At 40.2% G+C, this 14,015-nt stretch overlaps 1 protein-coding gene across 3 annotated transcripts; it reads left to right on the top strand.

The window, feature by feature from the left end:
- Window positions 1-3,280: 3,280 nt before the first annotated feature.
- dnajc24 (DnaJ (Hsp40) homolog, subfamily C, member 24) lies at window positions 3,281-11,503 on the top strand. 3 transcript variants are annotated; one of them, XM_028450011.1, is made up of 5 exons: window positions 3,281-3,341; window positions 6,390-6,493; window positions 7,861-7,996; window positions 8,497-8,565; window positions 10,387-11,503. In XM_028450011.1, the coding sequence occupies exons 2-5, from the start codon at window positions 6,392-6,394 to the stop codon at window positions 10,551-10,553; spliced, it is 474 nt and encodes a 157-aa protein (XP_028305812.1). In that variant the 5' UTR covers window positions 3,281-3,341; window positions 6,390-6,391; the 3' UTR covers window positions 10,554-11,503. The 3 variants fall into 3 exon arrangements, with proteins under 3 accessions (XP_028305812.1, XP_028305811.1, XP_028305813.1); XM_028450010.1 differs by having other exon boundaries at window positions 7,861-8,061; window positions 8,502-8,565; XM_028450012.1 differs by lacking the exon at window positions 8,497-8,565.
- Window positions 11,504-14,015: the final 2,512 nt, after the last annotated feature.

Below are 14,015 nucleotides of genomic sequence, written 5' to 3'. Positions count from 1 at the left end.
AAAATGCCACACAGACACATTTATTAAAAAACAGCTCTACAATATGAGCCACTTTTGGCTTTTTCTCCTGTAAGGGACAGCACACATGAGTGAGTTATGCAGTGTGTCTCGTTTCGAGGAAGGTCTGGGTTAAGACGCAGTCAGGAATCCATTTAACTGAGCTTTTCATGCTGTTCTGAGAAGTAGTGAAAGCAGTGACTCCTAAAACAAATATATTAATACAAAATAAGCTATAAATATATATAATGTATAATATATTGATTAAGGCAGTATTGTAATTTTCTATATTGCCAAAATAAAAAATTTGATTTTTGAATCGCGATATATATCGCCCAGCTCTATAATAATAATAATAATAATAATGCATCAGTTTTATATAGCGCTTTATCATAGACACTCAAATTCGCTTTACAGAATTAAGGCATTATTCTTTCACTCCACACTTAGTGGTGGTAAACTACTATTGTAGCCACAGCTGCCCTGGGGCAGACTGACGGAAGCGAGGCTGCCATAGTGCGCCATCGGCCCCTCCGACCACCACCAACACTCACTCACACACTACATTCATACTAGGCAATGTAGGTGAAGTGCCTTGCCCAAGGGTACAATGACAGATACCACTGGGTGACTGCCACCCCACTGTGGCACCTGGAATTCTCAGTGGTCTCACATCCGACTACTAACCAGGCCCAGACCTGCTTAGCTTCCGAGATCTAACGGGATCGGGCATACCTAGAACTAACATGCTTAGTTATAACCTAGACACCAACCCTAACAAGTCTAAATGAGCGAAACCACAGCAAGCACCTGACCCAGACAGGTTTACAGCACATAATTGATCCGGATTTTTCCAACTTGTTATCTTTTTCACTGATTTAGAATTTACACTAAATCTATCAATGGGGCCATTTATAGAATTTTCAGCTTTCAAATATGTCTGAAATACCTCAAATCAAAATTTGAGTGTTAAGAAACATGTGCTTAGCTGTCATGCCATATGTGATTTTGTTTTTTAGATTACATAGTTATACATACATTAATAAATAGGCAGTGGCTATCCGTACGGTTGTCGTATCAATATACCGACATTCTATTCGTACGCAGCGCCCCTATTTGGTCAGTTTAGGTCACGTGATACGGCAGTCATTGGTCAGTTTAGGTTGCATGACTAAGACTAAACCTTACCCTAAACCTAACCCTAATAATTGTTGCGATAGGTTATTACCTAAGCCTAACCCCAACCCTAAGACGCTATGTACGTGTACTTCGGTACACGTTGCTATTCAGCAATAGGGGGTTGTCCGTAAGGTAACCGTACAAATAGACACTTTCTAATAAATATTGTCAGCCCGACCAACCTGTAGTACCTTTTTTTCCACCGGTTGTGTGGGTATAAGCCTATTTACAGCAAAGCTGTTTCTGAACTTTTTCTCAGCCTCTGCTGGAGGCAGGGTTACTTACTGGTTCACTTGGAGGTGAAATACTTGAAGATGTCATCTTCTGAAATAACTATACACTTGTATTTGTCCCGTTAACGTCTTGACAGTGGAGGATTCTTCTTTTTTAATTTCCGGCAGACTTTAGATGCATCAAAGGCGTATTGCCTCCTAGTGGTGGCAGATATTGCTTGCAAAACCTACATATGGGCCCTTTAAACTCATTCAAATTTTAACAGCTTTTTCTGACAATATGTACAGTGGCTGTTTCCTATTTCTTCCATGTGCTGTTATCCTTATGGTGTATTTTCAATTCTCACAGCGACAATTAGCCCTAATGAAGTGTTGAAGAGTCTTTATCTGTTAGTTAGCAGTAAGTGACAGACTGCTGTCATAATATCACCTCATCGCCTTTGTTCCCTTTGCAATTATTAGATAAGTCGGCTCTGTTTCCTAGCTTTGTTTTAAACCACAGCTTCCCAATGTCTTCCAGTAAAAACACTGGGAATAGTTTCTCTTAATTTTCTTTTCAAACTGTAAGCAGGTGTAATATTACTGTATATTATTACTGACTCCATTTTGTTGAGACTACTTTAAAGTACAATGATGAAAAATGTGTCCTCCACATCTTTCAGGGATTTTTCTGATGATTTGTGCAGCTTCATATTCCTTCCTATGCCTCATTTTTAATAGAAAATGTCTTTTTTTACTGTTGCCGTACGGACAACCCCTGGTGCTATTGGTACCGTTACCGAAGTACACGTACGTAGCGTTTTAGGGTTAGGGTTAGGTTATAACCCAAGATCGCAACAATTTTTAGGTTTAGGGTAAGGTTTAGTCTTAGTCACGTGACCTAAACTGGCCAATGACTGACATATCACGTGAAAATTGCTTGAGAATTGAGCGATTCATGACAACTTTAATTGTGTAAGCACATAATTCCTCTATAGATGTAATGCACTGTAGGAATGATTGCCACTGTTCCAAGATGGCTGCCCTGTTGACGCACCGCTTTTTTTTTTTTTTTTTTTTGCAAACAAACAGTATACAACAGTATACAAGGACATACAAAATACACAACAAGAGTGACAGGGGGTTCGCAAACAATCAAACATTTTAGAAACTGTACAGATGTAAATGGTTTTCTGAGCCTTTTTATTTTTGGATTTCTTAAGTAGATGAATGTAAAATATTACATCAATATGAAAGTGAATGACGGTTGGTTTTTCTTTGCTGTACTTACACTTGTGGATGTAATATTTTTCAAAAATAATCAAGAAATGTATTCAAAAGAAAGCATTTTCTTTAGAATATATTTTTGTAAAAAAACACAAGACACTATAATTTCACTGCAATGTCTTTGTAAAAATGGACAATGATAAATTAACTGAAGTCTTTCCAAAAAGTCTTTGAGTGTGAGCAGGACCAGAAGAGGTGTTGCACTGTTTCTGGGTTTGTTCCACAAAAACAACAATTCACATCAATGTCTCTTTAAAACTTGGTCATGAAATGGTTGGCTTGGTATTACTTACAGTATGCAATATTTTAAGACACTTATTTGACCTTGTTGGTGATCAGATACTTATTGGGGATTGTCCAAACCTTTTTCCAGTTTATATCAGCTACAGAACTGTTGAAACAAAAACCAAAATGCAATGACCTCTTTGCTTTCTTTAGTTGTGTCACAACTACAACAGTGTTGAAGAAAAAAATGAATATGCAATTTTGATTACTTATTACCAATTTGATGAAAATTAATAATAAAAATAATAAAGCGTCTACGTATTAATGTCTATGTTCACCCGAAACGCTGCGGAACAAAAATACACACTAACTGGTTTCCGGTGACAGGTTTAAAGGGAACACCAAGCTGAGCTTCCGGTTAGGTCGTGGCACGTTAGTGAGGTAAATAAAGCGATTCTCTATGTTTTTATGTGTTTGTGTTATAAAGCTCACTGACAGATAACGACAGTTTACTACTTCTCTTTAATGGACGTTGATTGTTGAGGAAAATCATGTTTAAAGCTCCGTTCATCGGACTTTATGAAGACGTTTATCCACATTTGTTCATTTTTTTTTTTTTTTCACACGATTTCAACCAATATTTTCTCCATAATACTTGTTGGACTCAGAAAGCTCCTTTAAAAGCGATCTGTGACCCAAAACTACAACATGCAAAACAATGTCTAATGAAGTAAGGGGAGGTTTTAATAAAAATTAAAAAAAAATGTAAAGACATTTTCAAAAAGTATAGAAAATGGACTTGTTATTAATACTGATGTTTTATTAATATTATGATTATTAATAATATCATTGGTGTTGTGTGTTCTCTTTTGAAATGCTGTTGTCCTTTGGTTTGTTTTGTGTGTTTAAATTGTAAGAATTTGAGAAAGTGACGAAATAATTGTAAGTTTGACTTGCGATTAATCTTGTCTTGTGAATTTGTTAAACAACATTCTTAATCATGAAGTTATTCCACCAAACTTGTGTTTTATTTTAAAGATTTACATTTTTTAAGGTGAAATGTGTAAAAAAAAAAAAAAAAAAAAGGAACAAGCGGGTCAGAAAATGAATTGATGGAAGTTGAATTGTGTAAAAAAAAAAGGCATTTTTGCACAGAAAACTGAAAAAATGTTGTGTGAATCATGCAGAATTTGGGCTTTGTTAAAAGCCAGTCTGTTACTGATAATATTACTTATAAAAAAAAAAAAAAAAAGACTGGCTATCAGTACGTAATACGTGTCATTACGTCTATCCATAGGCAGCGCCCCTCATTGGCAAGTTTAGGTCACGTGATAGGTGCACCACGTGACTTAAATATCCGTCAGTTTTATTTTAGCTTGTAGCTAAATTAAATCAGAATAAAGGAATTCTGATTCTAGTTTAATTTTAGCTACGCCACTAACCCTTTTATCTTAACCCTAACCAAGGAAATACCCTAAAATGTAAATTTTTTTTCATATATGTAGTTTTAAAGGTGGAATTTGCCGTGTTAAATATGTTAAAATAAAATATATATATGTCGAATGTGGGCACCTTAGACCACTGATCTATCCTGACACAGTGAAAAAACAGACATTACGCTTATGTAGATAAGGTTCGGCAACGTCATTTTTCGTACAGATAGACTGTCGATATATAGATATGTATTACGTACTAGGAGACACATCCTTTGAAAAATAACCAAGATAGTCTATTAAAAAAGGACATTGTTGCAGATAAACTTACCAAAGCTATGACTCTTGTCACATCCTGGCTGCAGGAGAACTGCCTGCAGCTAAATACTTCAAAAACTGTCGGTATGTTTTTCAGTAAAACCAATGGAGCCTCATCTAATCCTGACATACTAGTTGCTGGAGAAAAATTACAAATTGTAAATCAATACAAATACCTTGGGTTAGTAATAGATTCTCACTTCTCCTTTGAAGCCCATATTGACAAATTATGTAAAAATATCAAGTTTAATCTAGCAAATTTCCGCTCAATCCGAAATGAAATGTCAACCGAAGCTGCAATAATTTTTCTACATTCCATGATTTTCAGCCACTTTAACTACTGCCTGACAAGTTGGTCTCAGGCTAGTCAGAGTGCAAAAAGACCTTTGGAAACATTATACAAACAAGCCATTAAAGTCTTGGATAGAAACCAAGGCACTATCATCACTGTGCAATACTGAAAAAGTACAACTGTTTAAATTGGGACAGTCTCCATAGATTTGCAGATCTGAGTCTCATATACAAAGTAACACATGATTTGGCTCCAGCTCCTCTGGCAGAGTTCGTCAGCCAAAGAAACAGCTCTGAGCGCGTCACTCGAGGCGATTGTGTCATCCCTCTGCGCAGGAGTGCTTTCAGTCGCTCGGCCTGGTCAGTTAGGGGCGCTGCTGAGTGGAACTCAATACCTGAGGAGGTTAAACAGCTAACCACTTACAAGGCCTTTATAAAAAATTGAAAATTTGTCTCATTAACATGTACGTCTGCCAACATTAAAAGTCGAGCATGTTGCGCTGCATTGTATTGTATTAGATAACGTAGCCTTTTGAACACGTGTTTTAATATTGTAACAGGTTTTTTGTGTGTTTTAATATTGTAACAGGTACTGTTATTGTTGTTATTGACTTGTAAATGTATTGTCATGCTTGTATTTTATTGCCTTTTTACATCTTGGCCACGGAACTACAGATGAAAAATAGCCTCCTGGCTAATTCTGGCTTTTTTTTAACCATGTTTGTTCATGTGTTATATCAAACTGCACTGTCCCCTTTCAAATAAACCAATACAATACAATACAAATAAAAAAGCACAAAGAATCTAACTAACGATTAACTAACTAAACGTTTACACGTTGACAACATTCTGCCAAAAAAAAAACCACTTGTTTATTCGTTTGTGTTTAAGTGACGAATAAATGTATCAGCAGCGTGTGTTTTTGTTGGTGATGGGCCATTTCTACAAGTACAAATCAGTTTAGCAACAGACGTCTCGCAACATGTGTTGCAAAACCTCAAGCGACGCAGATTCATGCAAGAAAAGTAGTTTGTGCATCTGTAGTTGCAGATTCGAGAAGTTATAACCTCAGAGTTGTGGATGTAAACGATAATTGGCACGAGTAATTGCAAAAAAAAGCATGATAGTAAATGTTGGATTACAAGTTTGCAGCTGTCGTTTTATTTGTGTGAATATCAGTCTACACATTTGTGATGAATTTTGCTCTGACTTCACATTCAGATCATGCAGGGTTTAAATTTGAACTCTACAGGTTCATATTTTTGACGTGTTTTGCATGATCAGCACTCTGCTACATGAATTAATCTAAAAAAAAAAAAAGCAAAATGTGTTGTCTTTTTATGGGGGGGCTAAACCTGTCTCATCCCTTAAGCTTGAGAGAGAGACATGTATCTGAGAGAGTGAATTGACCTTCAGTGATCTCCATGTCCACCATGTGTTGCTGCAGCAATGGCTGAATTCCCAGAGAAGGATCTGTATGCAGTTCTGGGAGCCAACGCCTCAGACTCCGTCCAGCAGCTCAGACACAAATACCAGCAGCTGGCCTTACAGGTAAGATTACAAGTTCATTTAGCAGACGCTTTTATCCAAAGCAACGTACAACACAAGCAGTTAGTATTATGGGACTTGGTCAACACCCCTCAGTGATGGAGGTTGGATTCAAACCGTTAACCTTCTGATTACAATCCTACTTCCTTAACCGTTTCGCCAGCACCGCCCCTTTACCTTCTCTGTGGTGCTGAGAGTTCTCTTGTCTTACGAAAACCTCCTCGTGGCACAGAGAAGATAAACAGGACAGTTAAGGTCAGGTGAGCTGTGTAACCAGCCCACAATTTAACAAGCTAACATCCATTAGTCATTCAGAAGGTAGCTTTCAGATTCACATTCTTTATTCATCCCTGAGAGGATAATTTGGTTTTATGTTACATCCTGTCCAAGAAACATGAAAAGACAATCACATATAACATGGGAGTAGCGCTCCGTATCTTAGATGAGAAGTGGAAAAACATGAGGTTAGTCGACACAAAATAATAAAAATAATAATAATAAAATAAAATAAAAGCAGTAAACAGACATAACGTATGCTGAATGTACGTAGGCCACCTTCTGCATTAAGGGAACGATGAGGCAGAGTAGCAATATTAACAGAAAACACACACCTTCTGTCCATGATTGTACTTTTTTTTCTCTTTGTCTGCACATGCTGTCAAAGGTCAACACTACTGTACAAGAAGTGCAATCATTATGAGACAGCAATGCATGTTTTGTTAGTGCAATGAAATTAATTAATTTATTTTATTGCTTAATTGTGACCATGACCGGCCCTATCTAAGGAAGGGTAAGAAACATTTTATTATAGGGAGGATGTAAAAAGGGAGAGCAGTGTTGCACCTAAGTGAGGGGGAGGGGGAAGGGAGCAGGAAAGGCAGGAAAATAGAAAGGGTGGGGAAGAATTGATTATTTTACAGTGAGAGTGAGAAGTGAAGTTGTAGTAGAACATATTGTGCTTATTATGTTGTGTAATCAAGGCAGTCTGGTGACAAGTGTGAAGCTTAGCTATAATGGTGGTGGCTGTGGACAGAGGGAAGGAGTGAGTGGTAGTACCTAAAGCTGGTATTTGGGATCAACGTGTCTACAGTTAAGCCCAGTACGAGTTTTATCCCACATCCCAAGCACTGCACTTTTTGCCTGTCTTTGTTCTCTTTTCGACTCAATCCACAACTCTTAGACTGCTCTGCAAAAAGTTGAAACATGGTGGTGGTGAGGTTTGGGGCGGTCCAATCATAGCCCTTACGTACCTTGTCGCCTCGATGCACAGTCAACATTTTTGGGAGGCGCACGTAAGGTTATGGTGTACGGGTCTGTGTCAACTCAGATAGATGCGTGTCGACCTGATATGTGTGTGTGTTTCCCTGCAGTTTCATCCTGACAGGTTGGTGGGTGAGGAGACCACACAGTTGCACTGGGCTGTAAACAGGTTCATAGAGGTTGAAGCTGCCTGGAGGATCCTCAGTGACCTCAGCTCCAGAAGAGAGTATGATCTGCAAAGGAGAGGTCAGACATCCATCTCACATCCATCCATTCCTCCATGGTTAGATCAGGCTGAAGGAAGAGAGCAGGTGATGTGGTGAATGCTCTCACTCTTTAATGCTCATTATCAGGTGGAGTGTTTGGCAGTGATAATGGCTCCAAACAATGAATAATGAATAACAAGTGCTAACTTTCACACAGGCTATAATGAGTGTGAGGGCGACAGCGTTCTCACTCATATCCTTTAAATAGGGAAACATTTGGATGGAGCTGAAGCTTTCTCGTCCATCTGTCATCACCACGGTTAGACATGTAAACACTATCACTGCTCACATGTCTTTGGTATCAAACTGAACATTAGCCATTATATTGAAAGTTGTTTCATTCTGTCACAGTAATGAGACTTTGGCACTTTAAGGGTTAGAGTTTTGGTAATTTTTCACATTTCACACAAACCTTTGACAGCAGGTGTTGCTTTTCTGTGTCTGTGAAGGCCTTCACAGTAGTCTTCTGTTAATCTACAGCACAGGAACTAAAGCAAGACGGACCAGTGGACTCCGTTGTATATCTGGAGGACATGACCTGGGATCAGGGTAATTACATTAGATTTATTTTAATATATGTGTGTGGGATGATGGCGAGGGAAAACAGGTAAAAACAAAACCAAACTCCATAGAGTTTTTGTTACATTTTATTTGTTCTCTGGTCATTTAGTTCCTACGTCCTGGTACTCTCATCAGTCCTTTGCTTCCTTCATTGTTGTTGATATATATGAGAGAAAATTCTTCATTGTTGCTGCATGTTTCAATATCTCAGGTAGTGTGATTTTTGACAAGAATTATTTATTTATTTTTTATTTTAGTCTTTTAGTTTTCTTTCGTTTTAGTTAAAATCAGTAGAAATCAGTTTTAGTCTCATATTAGTCTTTTTTTTTTTTACATTTTAAACTTTTATTGTAATAATCTTAGTAGATTTTGTTATACTATGAGAAATTTTGCAAATTATGTTTGTCATGGTAAAACTCTATTGTAAGCATAGCTTTATTTATTTAAAATTAACTTTTATTGTCATGGATGTACGGATACAATCTCAAAATCACTTCTCTGCATTTAACCCATCCCTGAGGAGCAGTGGGAAGTCATAGTGTAGCACCAGAGACCAGTTAGGGTTAACCGCTAGGCCACCACTGCCTCTTTAGCTGTGTGTTTAGTCGTTTAAATGTGCCATATTACTCTTGTTTATTGAAAAAATGTCCAAGGCCTGTTAGAAAAAATAAAATACATAATCATGTTCTGCACAAGTTGTTTACATTTTGTATATTTGGACAAATGACTTCCAACCTGCAGGAATAAAGCTCATCTCAAATTAGATTCCAACCATCAACACTGGTGCTGGGGAGCTGAGAGTTTTTGTAGCACAGACCAAAAAAATTGTAGAACAAGAATGGTCGCCAGCGCCGCTATTAAGTTCACCTCAAATGCTTGTAGTGATGTCATCACGCTGCATCATCAGTGGCTCTGTGATTATTGGATTGTCCTCTAAATGTCTTCAATGTCCTCTCAGCCAGACTCATCCCCCAGTAAGTCCAGTCCACTCTCTCTCCTATTCACTGGTGTCATGCAAAGCGATCTCTGTGGCGTCTCGTATGTAGACAATGTGACTGACTACAGGGCAGGCTGTGGCTGCTCCAATGAGCAAGAAGAACTCACTATAACCACTTTATTGTCTGTAGTAATGAATTAGACAATTTTAAAGAAAATGTAGAGAAAAGACCGAAAATGAATCTAAAGAAAGTGGAAAACGAGAAATCAGGTGGATCTAATCAGTCTTACATGCCTGCTCCCCATGGATTATATTTGAAGATTGAAAAGTCTTTAAACAAAAACACTTCAAGTTCGTTTGTTTAAAAAAGATAAAATAGATGAACATATGTTGTGTTTATTAGTAATACATTAACACATTTTTGGATCAACACATTTCCACGTCAGGTACTTTTACCCCTGAATAGACCATAAAATGAGCCAGAAGGGGGTGATATAGAGCATAAAGCCATAAGCACAGAAACATGGTTAGAGCATCCAAAACACACATTAGGATGAATGTGGGATAAAGATGTTGAACTGCTAGAACCAGAACAATTATCCCACACTCCTTAGGGTTTTGGTTACTCTTATATCCTGGTACTCTCATTAGTGTTGGTTTTACCTCTTCATTACCTTTGCTTCCCCGTTGCCCCATGTTTCATCATCTCAGCTTCAAAAATTCCCTGCTGCTAGGAACATGCATGTTATACTTTGTACGTTTGCTTTTGTTATTAAATGTTGGTCCACAAAGGTCCTTTTTCTCCTCCATCTCCCTTTTGTCACCATTTAAATTGGGCTTTGAAAGGTATTGTGTGTGTGTGTGTGTCTCAGGTGCGGGTGTGTACACACACGACTGTCGCTGTGGAGGAGGATTCAGCCTCTCCAAGGAGGTGTTGGAGGAGGAGACGCAGCTGATGGAGGAGGACGGACTGCAAGGAGCAGTGCTGGTGTGCTGCGACACATGCTCCCTCAGTGTGTGCGTCACACACACGCGATGAGGACGGCAGCTCTTTGAGCAGCTTTTATTAGAAACCTCCTGAGTGTGAGCGGGAGCAGAGTGACACCATGGACTGTTGACTGCAGGGGTCTCCAACTAAAACTGTCTGAGGGCTAAATCCACATTAAAGACAAAGGGCACGATATGACGATTTGGACAATGAAGAATTTTACTGTACCTCCTCCTCACAGCACACAAACTACAGATGGAGCTGTTAAGGAACACTGGGAAGTCATCTGCATAAACAATGCACACCTCAACAGCTTCTGATCCTAGTGTGTGAGTCAGAGGCAGTCACCTAGTGTCACGGACAACCTCTTGCACTTTATACACAAACAAAGCTCTGTTGAGTGTAGGGCCCTCGATGTTGTATCGATGTCACCCCCTACGGTGCATTTTCAGCAGTATAGTGGGGGATTTACTGTCGTTTTTTCCTTTAATCTGTATCGTTGTAATAATTTTTGCACAATTAGTCACAAAAGGGACTCCCAGGCTTGCACGGGTTTAACTTTTTTTTTTAATTTGCATACATCAGCCACACCTTTTGTTTAATACAGGTGATTTGCTTGGATGCTCCCCTCCTCACTCGAGGACCCCTGGCGCCACTTGGCTGCCCCCGATGCTGCCTGTGTAATCCTCCACTTGGTAACCGTAATTACCTTCCAATATAGACAGTGTAGCTTTAATCGGACGTAACGTCACATGAAACTGCCTTGTCATGTTTATAACTCAGATCATTCTACAGGCGCACTGATGTGAATAACGTCGGGTTGAAACATGTTCAAGCTTAAAGAGACATCGGCTTCATAATGGGCCGGTCGGTCGGGTCTTCTTTTTTCAGCCCTATTAAAGCTTGGTAACCGTAGTCACCTTCCAGTATAAAGTGTGTTCATTTCAATTTGAAAAGGGCGTCTTGGAATCAGTCTTAAATAAAATGTTATTTCTTGTCTATATAGTGTGTGAGTATTTATTAGTGGAAGACCTATACCAAGCATGAGTAACTGTATAACTGCATTCATCATCATCTTCACCTATTCAACAAATAAAATTTAGCTTTAAAGTAAGGCTGGAACAAATATTTAAAAAGCAACTTTTAGCTTTACTTTACTATACATTTAAACATTTTCTGTGCCGATGGCACTTGCTCATATACCACGCGATCCCCCTATGCTGTGAAAACCCTGATATCTAATATACTGTATGTTTTTAATTATATAAATACAATATATATATATATATATATATAATGTGCTGTTTTTATTATTATCATTGTTATTGTTGCTTAGAGGAGCCAAAGCCTAAGAATGTTACTCTTGTGTACTACATTGACACCTAATAATAAAGGAATCTTGAATATTGCACAACTCTAATTGCAAACTACTTGTTGTTGTGATACAGTTTAGAATACCATTTAACTACACATAACTAATCACAACAGACCAAAAACAAATAATATAAACCGACTCACACCAAAACAAAACCAATCTGAAACCAGTTTAACTATAAGGTAAACTGGTCCCAACAGCACAAAGCTACAGTAACCAAAGGCTGAAATCAATCCAATAATTAAAGGTATATTTACAAAGATTGTTCTATTAAAGTCCAACTATCACCTCCAAACCAAACAATGTGTTCAGTAGAACAGTCATTAGGCAATACATCAAATGATGTAAAACTTAGGTTCCCAAAGTGGGATACGGGTACCTCCAGGGGTACGCAAATTGTTAAAGAGGGTACTTGAAAATTTTAAAACAGGCAACATTGAAAACTAGATTAAAAGTCAACAGTCAGGAGCCTCCATGCATTGTCATAAATTACAAGTCTTCATCCACGTGGGAAACCCTCTAGTGATCATCTTAGGCCTGTTCCATAGCTCACCACTTCCTCTACACCACGGCTGTCGAGCCCGGGGCTTAACATTCCAGTTAATGACCCAGATACAACGCCACCCTTGCCACCCCACCACAGTCACCAGGCGCCACGTGTTGTGCTCCTGCTCGCTTAGCGACTACCCACCATGTGCGAAACTAGCTGCCAACTTCCTTCTGCCTGCACATCAGCACATACGGGAACATGGAGAACAAGGCCCTACACACCAGGGGGTCTGGAGGCTCAGAGGCTCGCCTCTGCGGATGCGACAACAAGATTTCTGGTTGAGACACACAGCAGGTCTGCTCAGGGTGCCTCGGGCTGCAACTTGCCCGACGGGCCCTCGACGCCCCGGCCCCCGCAGCCACTGCACCGTCTTCACAATGAACAGTCTCCGTAGACAGCTAGCACGCTAAGCCATCCTGTTTCAACAGGACCCATACCTTTCTCCCCACGGCATCGCCGTCTCGACGTAGATGGAAATGGGGACCTTTGTGGAGCCTGCAGTGATGCTCTGTTCCATCTGGGGCTCCCAGCTCGACCTCGCCACCCTTCCTCCACTAGAGGAAGATGACCTGGACCTGGACTCTGGGAATGGCAAAGATGTCACCTCTGAGCTCCTCATCTCACAGGAAGAAGAGGAAGACGACATTTTTGTCACTCCGGTCTGGGCTGCAAAGCCTGCTGCCTCTGTTGCCTCCATGGAGGGAGCAGAGGGAAGCACACCAGCTTCTTCTCTCCCCGGTTCGGACATGATGGAATTGTGCAGACGTGGAGCTGCCTGACTGGCCATCCCCTGGCGCGAAGTCGTAGCCAAGACGACCAGGTCTCGCTGCAAGGGGAAGCAATTCCTCGTGACCAGAGATTTGGCGAGGCAACTGCTCCCCGTTTTCCCATAGCTGCTGAACGAGGTGTTGCTTTCCTGGAAGGACCATCCCTTTGGCAGCAGTTAGGCAATGGAGAACCTGGGCCTGCTCCATATACCTCCGGTGTAACCTGCTCCCGCTACTGTCTGCTGTGTACCCCCAGAAGCCGAGCCTACCCGCCAAGTCCAACTGTTTCCAGTCAGCCCTGACTGAGTCAGGTGGTCCTACAAGGCAGCAGCACTTTCGGCCAGAGCACTCATCGTGATGTTGCTGCTCACAGCCTACCAAACGGAGCTCTGCAAAGACCTTGGGCCGACTCAGGACCTGACCAAGTGGGAGGAGATGTCGGTGGTGAGTGTCTTTCTGTGTCTAGTGTTGTGCGGTCCAGGCCACTGGGAGAGCGATGAGGACATTGGCTCTCCAGGAACAGGCCCGCTGGCTGGAACTGGCAAACCTTTTGAAAAACGAAAGAGGCGACATTTTGGACATGCCCATCGTTCCAGAGGGGAATTTGGGCTCCTCGCTGGTTTTGATGCAGTGGCAATGCAAGGCCAAAAAGAAGGAGGATGAGGCTCTCCGCCTCTGTCTATGGGTGGGACTACCTGTCGCGGATGAATACATTTCACCAGTCAATCAGGATTGGCGTAATGATATTGGGCTTCTGAGGAATGACGCGGAGGCATAGTGTATATCCCATAGTGAGACATCTCACTCATATTACTCAGAGA

This window comes from Gouania willdenowi, chromosome 6, assembly GCF_900634775.1.
Source record: "Gouania willdenowi chromosome 6, fGouWil2.1, whole genome shotgun sequence".
Lineage (NCBI taxonomy): Eukaryota > Metazoa > Chordata > Actinopteri > Blenniiformes > Gobiesocidae > Gouania > Gouania willdenowi.
This window is presented reverse-complemented; position numbering and strand designations above follow the sequence as displayed.